The sequence below is a fragment of the Rhizophagus irregularis genome, chromosome 21 (assembly GCF_026210795.1).
Source record: "Rhizophagus irregularis chromosome 21, complete sequence".
Lineage (NCBI taxonomy): Eukaryota > Fungi > Glomeromycota > Glomeromycetes > Glomerales > Glomeraceae > Rhizophagus > Rhizophagus irregularis.
The window spans coordinates 1245812-1262002 of NC_089449.1; the positions used below are offsets into that span (position 1 = coordinate 1245812).

General features: G+C 25.7%; 6 protein-coding genes across 7 annotated transcripts; 2 read left to right on the top strand and 4 right to left on the bottom strand.

Moving 5' to 3' along the window:
- Positions 1-194: 194 nt before the first annotated feature.
- Positions 195-1258, bottom strand: OCT59_013723 (uncharacterized protein; the record flags this gene model as incomplete). Of its 2 annotated transcripts, XM_066141698.1 has the most annotated exons (2): positions 248-281; positions 337-1258. In XM_066141698.1, the coding sequence occupies 2 exons, from the start codon at positions 1227-1229 to the stop codon at positions 248-250; spliced, it is 927 nt and encodes a 308-aa protein (XP_066001809.1). The 2 variants fall into 2 exon arrangements, with proteins under 2 accessions (XP_066001808.1, XP_066001809.1); XM_066141697.1 differs by having other exon boundaries at positions 195-1229.
- A 2328-nt stretch (positions 1259-3586) lies between these two features.
- OCT59_013724 (uncharacterized protein) lies at positions 3587-4019 on the top strand (the record flags this gene model as incomplete). The annotated part of the gene is made up of 2 exons (XM_066141699.1): positions 3587-3840; positions 3974-4019. The coding sequence occupies 2 exons, from the start codon at positions 3587-3589 to the stop codon at positions 4017-4019; spliced, it is 300 nt and encodes a 99-aa protein (XP_066001810.1).
- Positions 3957-5001, bottom strand: OCT59_013725 (uncharacterized protein). The gene is made up of 3 exons (XM_025324721.2): positions 4569-5001; positions 4367-4478; positions 3957-4290 (listed from the first exon to the last, which is right to left on the bottom strand). Exons 1-3 carry the CDS (start codon positions 4741-4743, stop codon positions 4170-4172), a joined length of 408 nt encoding a protein of 135 aa, XP_025184614.1. The 5' UTR covers positions 4744-5001; the 3' UTR covers positions 3957-4169.
- Positions 5002-5035: 34 nt separating this feature from the next.
- On the bottom strand, positions 5036-10535 carry OCT59_013726 (uncharacterized protein; the record flags this gene model as incomplete). The annotated part of the gene is made up of 21 exons (XM_066141700.1): positions 5036-5562; positions 5650-5778; positions 5863-6186; positions 6261-6398; positions 6502-6577; positions 6647-6775; positions 6863-7019; positions 7111-7424; positions 7499-8138; positions 8258-8429; positions 8518-8629; positions 8776-8955; positions 9039-9136; positions 9217-9319; positions 9416-9557; positions 9639-9705; positions 9767-9869; positions 9950-10066; positions 10152-10229; positions 10316-10393; positions 10473-10535. The coding sequence occupies 21 exons, from the start codon at positions 10533-10535 to the stop codon at positions 5036-5038; spliced, it is 3747 nt and encodes a 1248-aa protein (XP_066001811.1).
- An 803-nt stretch (positions 10536-11338) lies between these two features.
- Positions 11339-11894, top strand: OCT59_013727 (uncharacterized protein; the record flags this gene model as incomplete). Its single annotated transcript, XM_025324720.2, has 3 exons — positions 11339-11536; positions 11643-11680; positions 11891-11894. 3 exons carry the CDS (start codon positions 11339-11341, stop codon positions 11892-11894), a joined length of 240 nt encoding a protein of 79 aa, XP_025184610.2.
- A 9-nt stretch (positions 11895-11903) lies between these two features.
- On the bottom strand, positions 11904-12848 carry OCT59_013728 (uncharacterized protein; the record flags this gene model as incomplete). Its single annotated transcript, XM_025314631.2, has 6 exons — positions 11904-12088; positions 12172-12200; positions 12281-12368; positions 12451-12506; positions 12586-12652; positions 12737-12848. The coding sequence occupies 6 exons, from the start codon at positions 12846-12848 to the stop codon at positions 11904-11906; spliced, it is 537 nt and encodes a 178-aa protein (XP_025184609.2).
- Positions 12849-16191: the final 3343 nt, after the last annotated feature.

Sequence of the window (16191 nt, forward strand, 5' to 3'; positions counted from 1 at the left end):
AAAAAGTTTTTATTTTGATCTTTAATTATGAAGCATACTAAGCATACTTTACATATAGTGGATTAAATCATCATACGGAGTATACGGTGTGATACGGTGTATTTGATCTTATTAGCTTATGTTGTTTACTGTGCCACATTTATCTTTAATTATGAAGCATAGGATTAAATCATCATATCGATCTTTCTTACTGTTCATTTGAAAATTCTTTTTTGTTCCGGGTTTGCTATTTTTAGAATTTTTAAAGCTAACTCTTGTTCCATTTTAACGAGCTCGGTTTTCTTATTGAGAAGTTCTTGTATTTCTTTATTATCCAATTTTCTACCCAAAAGATACTTAATATCTTCCAATCCGGAATTATCATTTTCTTCTTGCCCCTCAAAAAGTTTTTTTATATGATTCTTTTTGTCCCCATCAAGTTTAAACTTAGAATCCTCAACCATCTTCTCTAACTCCTGTCTGGTTTTTTGTGTTTGATTAACTGATTTAGTTATCTCATTCAATTTATGTTCTAATTCATCAATTCGATTTTTTAATTCTTGTTGAGTTTTGTCTAGTTGAGATTTTAATTTTTTACCTTCTTTATTTTCTTTTTTTTCTTTTTCTAATCCTCTAATTGTATTTTGTTGAGAATCGATCATACCTTTTAAATCAGCTATTTTCTTCCTTACTGAATCATCTTTTTTATCCAATATTTCTTTCGCCTTTGCCAATTCTATTTTCTTATTTGCTAACTTTCCTCGTAATTCTTTCGTTTGTTTTTGTAACTCATTTATTCGTTTTGGATCACTAGATGTACTAACTATATTCTCCAACTTATTGATTTTCTCTTCTAGACCAATTATTTCCTTTTCTTTCTTTGTTTTATCTACAGTTAATTTTTCCAATTCATTTAACAAATTTTCTATAGTATTGTCCTCACTAGATTCTTCTCCGGTTGGTTCTGATTGAACTTCCGGTTTTGGCTCTGTTTGAACTTCAGGTTTTGGTTCTTTTAACAACTCATCTATATCTTTCATTAGATTTTTTTTCTCTTGTTCTAATTGAATTATTCTATCATCTTGAGAAGTTCCTTCGCTAATGATGTTTTTCTCATAATATTTCTTGTTCAATTCTTTTACTTTTTCTTTGTGTCCTATTCTTACTAGCATATCAAAAAATTCTTTAGTTTCTTCTTCGTTGAGTTCTCGTGTTACTGGCATATCAAAAAGTTTTTGTTTTTGCGTCATTGTGTACGTTTATTTTTCTAATTTATGAATAGTCCTGATAGGTGTAGCACGGGTAGGTATATTTATATTAAATTATTATTTAATGAAATATATTCGGATGCTTTTTCACACTTAACAAATGGTAACGCTACGCCAAATAAACTTTATGACTAGACTTATTAAGCCATTATAACTTTCATTTTTACGCCATTATGTTTCTGCAAATTTTACAATAATTTACTCCGATGAGAATGCATGTAAATGAAGTTTAAAAATGTAAATTTTACAAAGCTTCAAGATTGTTTATATGTTGTACCTCAAATGCAAAATGTGGATGATCAGTAAAAATATAATTGTCTTTTTTGATAGATTAATTTGGAATTTGATGAATCGATACACTTTAACATTTATATTAATGAAATCGTTTTAATAATTATCTTTATTTTCGCCCAAATCAGAATGTGGTCACCAAAAAGCTAAATATTAATTATATGGTTAAGCGTATCGTGTCACCTCGGGAACGCTCTTAAAATGCACCTCCCACATTTATTTGTTTTGCAGGTGTATCTTCTCATTTTTATCGCGAACTCGGAATTTTTTTTTAAAAAAAAATAAAATATGATACAACTACATAAGGCAAATATAAATTGATTATTACATATAGTTAGTTTATTTAGCTTAAATTAATTAGTAATGATAATCCATCAATACATATTGAGTATTCAATATGGAGTGGGTGTTGCACATGACAACTAGCCTTACGTGCTCATGATAATCAATTTTGAGCACACATAGGTTTCCTTTTGAATTTTGAACACTGCATGTTACATCATTTATTGCCGGGGTATCATTTATTTCCGGCAATTTATCTAGCAATGCAATAAAACCCTTACAGCATTGTTGATTGAATCTTTTTAAAGAATTTATTTGGTACGATTGAAAGGATGAAAAGCTGTTACTTTTTCTAGTACTATTCTATGGGCACAGATAATCAAAGCCATTTGACCAATTATGGTTGAGCAAAAAATTGATCGGATTCATAAAATTATTTTCATGAATCATGAGAATTGACGTATTTTTTTTTTATGTTTTATATCTTCAAATCCTTTCTGTTATTTATATTCCGAATTCTGCGAAGTGATTATTAATTATTGTCTCTTTCGTGAAATAGATTGTTTTTTTTCCAAACAAAGAAATACGTAAAATAAGCCTTCTAATCGTTTCTTTTTCAATAGAAAAAAAAAAAATTTTAAAATAACTGATAAGTGAATTCATTTGCATTATTATATGCTGTATTAATATAAGTTTTGGGATATACTTGTGACCATCTTGTGCTTCACTCCTATTATATAATTGTTTTCATTTTTCTCCTGTTCTCAATGAAATTAATGAAATAGGTAGTATTAAAAAAAAAACTAATTTGCGGTATCAGCTATGTTATTTCATGTTCTAATGTCTACAACAGGGACTGAGACAATGTAATGGTTGTTAGTTGGTTAACGCGTCACGTTTTACGCGTTTTTAATTACTAAATCAAATTACCTCATGCACGTGTGATTTTATGTAAAAAGGCGCCACAAAAATGATTACATGCAGTTTTCCCATTTCTTCGATTTGTTAATAAATATTTTGCTTTTAACTCTTATATAAGTGTATTTAATTGAATTAAATATAATATTCTTTATTAACGCCAAGTAATGAAGGCTTCATTGCCAACGATTTAACCAAGCGACAAAATGATATAAAATACCCTGTTCCCCGAATATTCATGTAAAATCATTAGAAATAATAACTAAAACGCGTTTGAACCACCAGTGGAGATATATTGGTTAAAACAAGACCAAATAAAGGAGGAAAGGAGTATATTTTGATGAACCGAAGCGTTGGCATATCAACCCGAGGAAAGGCAGCAAGAGGAAAAGGAAGCGATAAAGCGGTGAAATAAAGAACGAGCAGAGGTAGTAAGACAACTAAGGTAAAGGAGGAGACAAGAACTTAAAGACCGCGAGGAGGACACAAAAAGATATCATGAAGAATTAACAGCGTTAAGGGAAAAGCAGAAAAGTTGAGAGGTGTGTTTGAATAGTAAATATAAAGACCTTTACGCCGCGGAATACGAGAATTACAAGTAAGAAAAGATAATTAGGCAAGGATCAAGTTCAAAATCTTACGACCTAAACCGCCAAGATCTAACGATATTATGATGCAAATAACTTTATTTCATTTATGAATTTAGGTATATTAACAATTATTATTTATGGGCTGTAATTACCGCGAAAAAATGCCCATTAGCATTGTATTACCGAAACTGACAAGGGAGGATACCAGGACGGGAGTAATTACTACTAATTTATTAAAGGATTTAATGTGGATGCATTATGAGTTGCTCCGTAATTGTTGGTGCTAACCACCTAATTGGAGATAATTTTATTCGTGGAACTCTCGCTAAAAGATGTACTCCAAATGACAATGCAACAATCACCTTTAATTCTGTTATCGACTGGAATGATCTTGGATACTGTTCAAAAACAATGTCAAGTATCATTACATCAAATTTAAAGATCAAAATTTTTTACAAAATGCGATTATACAGATTTATAGTTTCGTTAAATAACATTGTGAAATTTTCAATGTAAGTCTTTTTTCTTGATTGTAAGAAAAAATATGAATTGATTATTATTATAGTACTATTAGTAATTCATAATCATTAAAAAAAAAAAAATCGAAATCCTGCTATTATTTGGATTTTTAATTGAACTTAAAAGATTTTATAATTCCGATAGTATTGCTGAAATTGAAACAAATAAATAACAGAGTAAATAATTCCGGTCTAAGTGGTGGGCTATAGACCTTAAAAATATTTTTAATCCATTTTCTAATTAATAATACTTTTTATATTTATATAAACAAAATAATATGAACGAAGAATTCTAATAAAGATGTAAAATACTATAATTATTATTATCTTAAACATAATTTTAAACTATCATTCATCATCATTACTGTTAAATTATAATCATCATAAGAATGAGCATGTGAGTTATATAATTCTAAACTCATTCTTTTATTATAATGTGGTGGCCTAAAAAAAAAATACAAAACGATTAATCTAATAAAATAAAAATAAATACTATATATATTTAATAAATTTTTCTTACCATTTTTTATATTTATTTTGAATATAAGTCATTTCACATAAAACATAAACAACTCTATGTTCAAACCCTTTCCTTATAGCAGCAGTTTCTAAAAATTTAATAGTATTTTCACCTAATTACAAGAAAGAATATTTTTATTTTTTTTAAAGATAAAAAAATAATTAAAAAAAAATAAATTAATCATATATATATAATTACTTACATCGTTCAAACAGATCATTTAAAATTATTTCATTCCTTACATTTTTATATTCATCAAAACCTTCTCTAATTCTTTGTCTAATATAATAAACGGCAGGTTTTGAACATAATACAGATGAATCTCCTGCTCTCCATAATCTTCTAAAGAGTGATAAAGCTTTTTTATTAGGAGACATTAATAAAAAATTAATAAAGGTAAGATTATGATCAAAATAATATCACATTTTATTAGTACAGATCATAGTAACTAAAAATGGTTTAATTAAAAATCCAAAATTTTTAAAAGGAAAATTAATCTACATAATTAAAAATAACATTGTTTTTTTTAAGATTAAAGGATTATAGAAATCTATTGTATATTATCCCTTCTTTTTTTTTTTAAATTAGTTAAAAAATAATGTTCATTAATCTACATTAATCTAATCTATTACATCTTTTCTCCTAAATAATTAAAAGAATCCCATCCGGTTATTCTTCATCGGAACCTTTTGCGTTTCTCTTTTTTGCGTTTGGTCCACCAACACTTTTGCGACGATTAATATTTTGTGTGGAGGTTGCCTTTGAAGGTTCTGAACGTGTTGATGCAGAAGCATTTTTAGTTTTTGACCGAACACTTCTATTAGGTTTAGTTTCTTCTTCACCACCACTCGATACACTTTTTCGTCTATCTGAAGTAGTAGGACGTTTTTTTGTTTGACGATGATTTTTATTACTGCTAGCAGTTTGTTCTTCATCTGAAGCTTCAGAACTAGTAGGATTAATTTTTCTTTTTACACGCTTTGGTTTAATTATTTTACGACTTTGAGTCTTTTCGGGAGTTTTTTCATGTGAAGAGGATGATTCATCACTTGTTGCTTCAGCTTTTTGTCGATTTTGTGCGTTACGGTTATTTTGTGAACCTGTAGAACGTTTTGATCGATCCTCTATCTCAATTTGTTTTGCTTTACCTCTGGATCGAGTAGAAATTGTGGTGGTCGGTTGATCATGTGGCGTATCTTAAAATAAATTTATAAAAGAAATTAAATTAGATGAACTTAAATTTTCTGTAAAAAAATATATTTTTAAATTACTAAAAAAAATACCATCACCATCTTCAGCTTCCATTTGTTCTCCATCATCATCAGCTGCTTCAGGTGGACGTTGTAAAAATGTAGTTTCTTTTTCAACAGACTCGCCCAAAAGCATAAAGTTAGGTCGTAATGACATAAAAGCTGAAATTTTTTTAATAAAAGGAAAATAAAATTAATTAATTAATTAATATAATTAAATATATTTATCAAATAAAAATTTTTTACCTTGTTTAAGCTTTTCATTTTTCCATAATTCTACTATTACATCAAAAAAAGCACTTGCTTCATTTTCATCATCTTCAGTTTCAGGTTCGGTTTCATTCAATTTACGTATTTTATTATCAACTTCACTTGTCATAACTTTAATTAATCTATCTGGAAAGACATCATTCCATCGAGTAAATATTGATATGACGAATTTTATATTTTCAAACTTGCTCTCTTGTGATTTTGCATTAGTAATTAGTTTTGTTAATAACGAAATATTATTCTCCGTTGGAGGAATAAGTTCAAGGAGAGATAAAAGTCCACATAAAGCTTCAGGATGTTCTAATTAATAATTAACAAATTTAAGATTGTAAGAGGTTATTACGTATAATAACATTTTATAAATTTTATATTACCTATCGGTTCTAAAACTTTCAATTGTAAACTTGAACTTATAAATTCTTCAATCTTTTCAATGTTATTGCCAATTTCGGCTTTTATCAATTGAAAAAGATAAAATTGTTCAAATGAACCCCAACAATTCAGTGAATGTTCTAATAATAACAATAAATAAACAAACAAACAAATATATATATACATAAAACAATTAGTAAAAATAAAAATCCTCAAAAAAAAAAACAAATAATAAAGTAATACCTAAAACATAATCCAAATCTATATTTCCAAACACTTTATAATGACCCAGCCGTAAATCCGTCTCAAATTTATAGATCTGGAAAATAATAGTTAAAAATATGCGTCTATAATCATATAATCAAGATATGAAAAAGAAATTACGTACAAGCATCGGATTTATTCCATGAATAATTGAAGTTATAAATTCAAATTTTCCAACAAAAATATCTGGCCAATTTTGTAAAAGTTTGGGTACGATCGAATCAAAAACATTGCATTCATACTGTTGTAACAACTATAAATGGATTAAAATTAATATAATAATATAAGTCACAATATTAGGATGTATGTATATTTGTAAAAATATGTTAAAGGAAATTACCTGTACGCCTGTTAAAAACCGTTTGTTCACTTCTTCTTCAACATTAGGTTGTGAATCTTCGCACTTAACCTCATAATTTATATATTCAATATATAAATTAATTAAAGATTTAAAATCTTTAGTTAATACGGTTCCTAATTTATCCAGTTTTAATGACCTACAATAAACATAATGATAATATATCTTTTTAAAAAAATGATGCTAATATATGATGCTAATACCGAATAGTAATAATATATATTACATACCTGAAACAGTGTACCAGTAATTTCAACCTGCCTTCTGCATGTACCTTTTCGTCCTTTTTAATAATAAGCCTGTACATCTCAAATGATTTAAATTTAGGTGAATCATTTCTCGAAGGTTCATCCTTATGATCAAAAACCCAAGATACTAAACAATTAAATAAATTCTGTTTTGACGGATTGATTTCGAGACATTCAGAATTCAAGTCAAAACATCCATTAAGTTCATCAAAATTTAGCGTTCGGCAAATATCAGGTCCAATAAAAGAGGGTAGATCTGTAAGATGTGGAGAATTTGGAGCATCCAATTTTACACCCTTATATTTAAAAAATATCTTAGTAAACTAAAAATTCTAATAAAAATAAGAATTGTAAATCTTGAACATATTACATTTAAAAAAAGGCCCAATACTTGACGTAAATATTGTGTTTCATCTACAGAGTTGCTGGATAAAGACGCTACTTTAAAATTTTTCAAATGATTACTATAAAGCCATAAACTAGCTGGAACAGGCACAGAATTTGATGGTGACGGTACAATAATTCGTGTAGTTGACGATGTTTCTTCTACGATAGATTTTGTTTCATGCGATTTTGTGACTTGAGCCACAGGTACATTTGAAGGTTGATCCGAGAATGGTATTGAATCGCGTCTCTTTGTGGGTAATGTTTGATTATCAAGGTTCTGAAAATTTGTTCCTGGTTTGGGTCCGGTTAAATCTGCAACCTCTGGTGGTTTATCGTGAGAAGGAGTAAATAAAGGATTTGGTTGTACAAGATTTTGAGGTGTTTGAGGAAGGGATAATGATGCAGGAAAACGTTGGTTTACATCCTGATGTGGCATTTGAATGTTTGTTGCAGAAGGTATCTGCATTACTATTGGTTGTGATGGATTGGCAAGATAAGGTAATGAAGAACTTGGTGGTGGTGCATTCATTAGATGACCCCATAAATCGCCAACAATCTTTACTATGCGTGTGTCACCGGCAAATTCGCTGAGTTTTGTGCGAATAGTTTTGATGTCCTCTACACTATTTTTTATTATGATTATTTTTTCATGAAAAAAAAAAATATATATATATATATATAAATATAAATGCATATGCTGTGATACTAGAAATATACATGTGTATGTGCATATATTACTTACGTCATAATATTATATGAAATTGCAACCTGAGAAGCTGCTCTGACATTTTCACGAATTTCATTTTCAAAGCCGGGAAAAATGTTGATTGAAGAATGTAAAGTTTCTATTAGATCTTTGGCAATCCTCAGGCTATTTGATTTAACATTATCAACAATTAATTGTATACAAGGTTCTACAAACAATTTAATAAGATTTGATATATTAACAACTGGGGAGACAAATTCTACGATAAATAAATAATAAACGCAATAAAAACTCACCTATACAATATAGGCCCTCTCTCGTTACATTAGGATCTTTACAGTTTCTATCAAAACACAGCCAATCATAAACTAATGCCATTTTTGCTAACTCGATTGCTTCCCAATTATTCTAAAATTCAAAGAAAGTATAGAAAGTTAACTTTGGAGAATATGAACATTTCTGTTTTGTTTTTTGGTCAAATTTGGTTCCTCTTTTACTAAACTTTTCACCTTAAATTTTTTTTTTAAAAAAAAAACAAATTAATTATTACTTACTCCTATCTCATGCAATAAAAAATTAATTAATATATATCTATTATTCATGGCCTTCTCGTTATTTGAACGATAAGCGGCGATTACCCATCGAATGATATCAGCAATTAAGTAACGAGGTTCTGTAGATAAGAAATTTGTTTTAAAAAAATCAAATTTTCGCTTATAAGCTGATATCGAATGCTACAAAAATAGTAAATGATAATATTCCTTAAAAAAGTGCGTCTTTAAATTCTAATATATTAAAATTGGAAAGGAATACTTACCTGTTCCAACATATGCGTTAATCTTTCATTCATGTCATACGTTAGACGACTTGATAGACAATAAACTAGTGTTCTTTGTTTCATGAGGGTTGCCTTTACTAAATAAAACACATGCAATAAGATCAGTGTTAATTAATAAAGTGTGTAAAATAAAACTTATAAAGAAACACCAACGAACCATCGTCTGGAATCGCATTTATAACGTATGAAAATTCGGGAACGATTAAATTATCTTTTAATAATCTTATTAAGTCTCTCCCTATCTTAAAGAAAGAATTATACTATTTATATGCCAAAAAAATAAGATTATAAATAAAATCATAATCAATCATTCTCTAGAAAGGATTAGAAAATAAACACTATAAATTAATACATACATGATTGTCAAATATAAATCTACAGAATTTTATTTCTTTTGTCTTCAAAGCCTCAAATCTAGGCTCACTATGATCACGTATTAAACTTGCAAAGGTATAAAATGTAATATGCAATAAACGTTCATTATTATAAAGCCACGTTCTGTAATGAAAATTAAATATATAAATTAAAACAATGAAATAATACAGATAAATTTATTTTCTTATTATAAAATGACATTACGATTCGCGTTGGAAAAATTCTAATACTTCACTGCTTAACAATATATTTACTTCGGATGTATCACCACCTAAATAATTATAAATGTTAAAATTTTATATTTATGGAAAATATAAAATTTCTATAAATACCTCTGATTTGTCGTAATAATGATTCACACACTTCATATAGACTCGAAATTCCGCCTAAAGCACCTCTATGATCTGTCACGAGATTTTCGATTAACAGCATGATCTATTGTGATATTATAAATAATAATGATTATTAAATGATAGCTTTTTAAATTATAATTAATCTCAAAGATTTATATTTACTCGGTGTATTGTTTCCATGGAATATAACGCAAAACATTTATATCTGACCAATTTTTTCAACAGTATTATCATATGGTCATAACCATCTTTATCCAGGTCTCCGATGTAATCATAATACTAAAGTAATTAAGTTAAAAATTACTATTCTTTTTTACGATTTAAATGATTTAAATACAAAAGACATTTTGTTTTCATATCATACTGTTTGAAAGTCGTCAGTTAAGGCTCCATATAAAAGTCCTGACATTGTTCTGTTGTAGCCATTAGGGATTGTATCAATCTAAATTATATATATATATATATATGTCAATAAGTAAGGTCAGATGATCATTTCATTTTAAGTAATAAATAATAATTGAACTTAACCATTCGATATAATTCATTCTTAGCATCTTCTTGCGATTTTCCTGAAATGCCCACCCATTGGTAATCATCCTTTAATTCCTATTATAAAATGATGATAAAAAGATTAATTATCACAAATTTTTAAATCACGATTGCTGTATTCACCTAATTCACTTACATTTATAAAACTAGGAATTCCATGTTGATCAGCTCTACCATTGGTTACAAACACTTTTAACATTTTTTTTTCAACTAATTATTAAGATAAATAATTTAATATATTTGTAGTATTTTCCAAAGAAAAAAAGAATAAAAATGGAAAATAAATAAATAAAAAATTGAATAAAAATTTACCCAGTATGTGAGTAAGGAAACTTTAAATAAACCAGATACAAAAAAACAAGGGAAAAATTTTGTTGATAGAACGGTGTTGGAAAATTTTGTTGATCTGGGCCTCCTATTTATAATTTTTTATGAACATAAACAATGAAGCATTGACGTAAATATGTAGATCGGTCACATGATTACATGGGGTGAGGGTTATAGGAATTACCCTCCCCCATATTAAAATTCCAATTGAGCATTATTGAATAGTCAAATTAAGTCGTCATTATCGTTTCTACATGCATAGGAACATTGCGTAATATAAGATAGTTACAATTCAGTTAAACTAATAATAGATAAACTTAGCAAATTTCGTGGTTTCCCGACTTGATGTTTTAGTAGCAAAATTAAACTAAATTTATCAAAATTCAAGAAATGAATCTTGGTTTTAAGATTCACGATCTTCTAAAAAAGAGTTAATTAATAGAGCACGTGCTTTCTGTGGAACTTTTTTTTCACTTAAATAATGTCATTTTCGTTAGCTATTGTCTGTTAAAAAAAAAAAAAAAAAAAAAGATTCTCGTTCTACGAAAATATAACGAATTTATTTTTTTTTAAAAAAAAAAACCACAAAAATATTTATAAGTTTTAAAACTTAAGAAGAATTATATTAAAATTATAAAAATTATGGCATTTCATCGAAATTTCCTAATTATCATTATGATTATTATGCTTGGTTTCTTGATAGATAAATTTCAAGATACAACGACAAATAATCTAAATAATTTATTTTTATTAGAAACTTCACAATCCCAAGAAGATCTTTTTGAAATCTTTGAAAGATATTTTAAACAAGAACAAGAACAACCTTCTACGGAACTCGCTGTTCGGCCTAACTATCCAGTTATTCTATCTGACGTACTTTATGAAATGTTTAGTGATGAATTTTTAGATCAATATTGGCAAAAATTCGCTGCGGCACATCATGAACCAACGCCGCTTATTTTTTGAATTAATTTTGAAGATTGTAGAGATTGTTTTCGAGAATATAAGTTTGGTAAAGTGAGTGATATAAATTTGGTATTTTAATTTAAAACCAAAAATTTTTTATTAGATGTGTATAAAGTAAAATTAAGGATGTTGTAAATAGGTTGTAAGTGAGATGGGTTTGGGATTGTTAGATTATTTATTGAAAGTATTGAACTTTTTGTAGTTACTTTTTTGTAAATAAAATCTCTTTTTTTTTGTTTTCTAATTAACTTATTGTTATAGATAACTAAATCAATTACTCAATTATTTCATTGGTCCAACTTGTTCCATTAAGTGTATAGCAAATAATATATAAAAATAAATTTACAATACCAAAAATAACTGTTCCTAAATAATGCATAATTCCTCCTGGTCCCAAAAGTCCCAAGAAATATAAGACGGCAACAGTCGTTCCATTCCATGTTAATAATTTCAAGATAACTGTAGTAATTTACCATTAAATAAGTTTTTTTTTTTTCATTGACTTAAATAATAATATCATAACAAATAAATTATTCTCTTACCATAAATTATCCATAAGATAGCTTCAAATCTAAAAATATGTATATATTTTTTTATATTTGATTATTTACATACATTATAAAGTTAAGAAAATTTGACAAAAAAACCTACATAAAAATAATATAATCCCATTTTATTAGTTTTCTGTGTTTTTCGTGTTTTTTGTTCTGACTTCTTGCAATGAGAATAGCACTATTTCCTAAAATTAAATTTATTATCATAAATAACTTGTAGAAATAATAATAATAATAAAGGTTCAAAAAATTTCAATATTTGTTTACCATTAAAAATAATACAAAAAATATCCACGAAAATATAATATATGCAACTAAAGAAACTAAAATATTTAAAAAAAAAATTAAAATTATTAGATTCTATAATTTAATATATAAGAATTTTGAATAAAAAATTATTACCCTATCGCAAATTTAGATCGATCTATAACATCCTCAATTTCTCTTAATTCTGCAAAGAATAATGCGTCTATAAAATAATAATAAATATATTAAATACTGTATGTAAAAAATCAAATTCAACTAAACAAGTATCATAAAACGTTAAACGTACCTTGAACTAAACATGCAATACAACAAATGAATTGCATATATATAATATAAGCCTGCATTTTTTGAAATTTTTTCATTTTTGTAAAATATTCTGAAACCACTCTTAATGCCATCGTTTTCATTATTTAATTTAATTAGCTAGTATAACTTAACTCCGACTTTTTCTCTTATATTTAAATCCTTTCAAGTTATGAACTTGTTAATTGCCTTATATGTTTTTTCATTTTTTGTCCATGTGGTGATAATCCTTTGGATAATTAAAATCTTTTAAATTCTTTTACTCCTTATTATTCACTTGTTTTAGATACCGCAATTACGGCATTTACCATTTATAATAGGATACTTGGAATTTTCATGATTACATAATCTCCGATGCGACTGGTGCGTGTGAATAATTCACGATAACCAAACTATTTCTATTCCTAATCTACGAGAGGTAAAACTTGCCGGAAAAAAAAAGAGTAATCACATTATGGAACAATTCAATTCAATTTCCAGGACGAAAGAATGAACAATTCTTGTACCATCAAAAAAATCGTTACCTATTCTTGGGTTAATCTTATCCAGATTAGTAGTATTCTTTATTTAATTTATACCATACTACAAATTAATAGTTTTAATATGGTATACCGGTTTGTACGGTATTATTTTGTTTATTATAAAATTAGGTTTAAGTAAATGATTTAATTAAAAATAATATGTATGCTCATAAAAAAAAAAATCCTATATAGTTAACCATTTTCATAATTTATTTGAATTTTATCTAAGTTGGTATGAATAATAATTTACATATATCTATTATTATATATAATAATTCAAATGTAAAAACCAGTAATGTACTACTTAATATAATGTTTTATCAGGTAAAATAAAATTCAGATTAATTTAATTTTGTTTTATATAAAATCATTCTTTTTATAAAAAATTAAAATAATAAATATTAATTTTAAATTTTGAAAAGTATAAAATTAATATATTAAATAAAAATTAAAATTCAGATTTTTAACTTTAATATAGCAAACCATTTTATTGAAAAATTTATTACTTATTAATTATAATAAAATTTATCATATAAAATTAAAATTTGCATTAATTTTTATTTTACATATTAAATCAAAAAAAAAAGCCAAATTATATTTAATACAAAATTTTATATAATTAATTAAACTGAAAAAAAATTAACTAAAAAATAATTATATTCAAAAATAATATTTTTTATTAAATTTTATAATAAAAGCTAATAAATTAATAAAATCAATAAATTTTATTTTATAAAAATTAAAATATATAAATTTAAATATTTAATAATATATTAGAATCCAAATATCTCTTATTTATATTAAAAAAAAATACTTTATATTATATTTCAGTAAATATTAAAGTTAGAAAAATAAATTATTACTATTAGATTCCTTTTACTAAAATAAACTTATTAATAGTATAAATTTTAAAAACAGAAATATGTATAGTAATTTAAAATTTTTGAAAAACATTCTTAAAATAAGCAATTTTTTGAAAAAATTTTAATATAATTAATAAGTACTATATATAACTTATATATAAATTGTTTGGAATTTTAATAAAATGGTTAGTTTAAAAAATTTATTATTATATAATAAAAATTTTATAATTATAATTATTTATATACTGTATTTCAGTATTATAAAAATTTTTACAATTATGAAATATTTTTTATATAAAAGTTAAAATTTGCATTTTAAATATTAATTAATATATTAGTAATTAAAATTAAAGAAAAAATTAAAATATATTTATTATAGAATTTTTATATAAATAGCTTTTACTGATTGGAAAAATTCCTAAAAATTTGGAAAATTGAAAGTTTACATCATTTAAAATATTTAAACATTCTATAAATTTTTGTAATAAATTCCTCATTCCATTTTTTATATATATTGTAATAAGAATTTTTCAAAAAAATTGCTAAGAAATTTCTTGCTAATTTCAAAAAATAAATAATATACTATTAATATTTTAGCAGAATTTATTAAATATTTATATTATTAAAAAATTAAAAGGTAGTTTTTATAAAAAAAAATCTGGAAATATTGAAAATTCTATTTTTTATTCTAAAAAAATCAATGAAACTTACACCACCTAATATTAATTTATATATATGAAGTTTACTTTCCACCTCCAGGTAAATTCAATAATATAATACTGTATATAATAATAATTTTAACCAATAAAATATATCATTTAAGGGTTTGCTTTACTCTTTTCTAATATAAAATATTACCCAACATTTTAAAGAACATTTCATATAGGTGAAAAAAATAATAAAAGTCAAACGAAACAATAGAAGTAAAATGCATTGGCTTATATTATTAACTTAGTTCAATTCTTTTTATAGATATTATTAATAAAACATCATTCGTTGAGGGGCAATAACACATACTTCAAACGCGTATAAAAAACTTAATCTACGGCCATTATATTAGGCTAATCTCAAGTTGATCACCCGTTAGGCTGTTATCCTATTTAAAATTTCCAAACGGGGTTTTTATTCATTTTCCAATCTCAGCTTTGTTTTCTTTTACAATAAATTATTGTAATTATTTAATCTCCTATTTTCGCTAGCCAAAAATGTACAATTAATTATTTAATAAATTACGTAATAATTTTTTTCTAAATTATTTACAGTTTTTTTGAGCCACTTCCTCATTTTTAGTTAATTATTAATTACTTACTCGGGAGGGGAACTTCCCCATACCGAAATTTTTGGGCATTAAGTCAGGAATTTTTCAGTGATACCGAGTACAATTACAAACTAACATTTATATTAAATAGATGAATATGGAAACATTTAAGTGTTTTAGATCCTAAAAGATAGGGTATAATAATAAAATAAGTACACGAACCGCAACTATAAATAAATAGAATTTTCAGGAGAGTTTGAACCGGGAGCTTCACGATAAATTCAACAAGCTAACTAATTTTTTGTTTGTAAAATTCATTATCAAGTGATAAGGAAAACTACACAAACGAAAACTAAAAATAATAACATAGATTGGAAATTGGATCATATCTTTTTTGGTATATTGCGGGTTTGTGAAAGAAGTTACCGTTAAGCCTTAGAATCAGTCATCAATCATTATGTACAGCGTAGAAATAAAATTTCATTCGTATAGCCAGAGTTTAGAAAAGAGATTAGAAAAAAAAAAGAAAAAAACATAAAAAAGTTGGCGTGTTATAACGTCATGTTTGACAAAAATGTACGGCAAAAAAATTAGACACAAAATATAACTAAATGGAACTTCTTAATGAAAAAGAGAGATTAGATTTAATACATTTGTACATCCATCCTATGACAAACAAATATGAAATAATAATAATGCACATAGTTTCATTCTGGTTAATCGTATTGTACAAATCTAAACATGGCAACTTTTGCAATTCAATTTTTAATATAAAATCAAATCGATTTATAGATTG

Excerpts from the sequence above, each read along its gene's own strand:
- OCT59_013725 (XM_025324721.2), bottom strand. The coding sequence starts at position 4,743 with ATGTCTCCTAATAAAAAAGCTTTATCACTCTTTAGAAGATTATGGAGA. Across the intron at positions 4,479-4,568 it reads AAATGATCTGTTTGAACGAT|GTGAAAATACTATTAAATTT; the intron begins GTAAGTAATTAT and ends TCTTGTAATTAG. Across the intron at positions 4,291-4,366 it reads CAAAATAAATATAAAAAATG|GCCACCACATTATAATAAAA; the intron begins GTAAGAAAAATT and ends TTTTTTTTTTAG.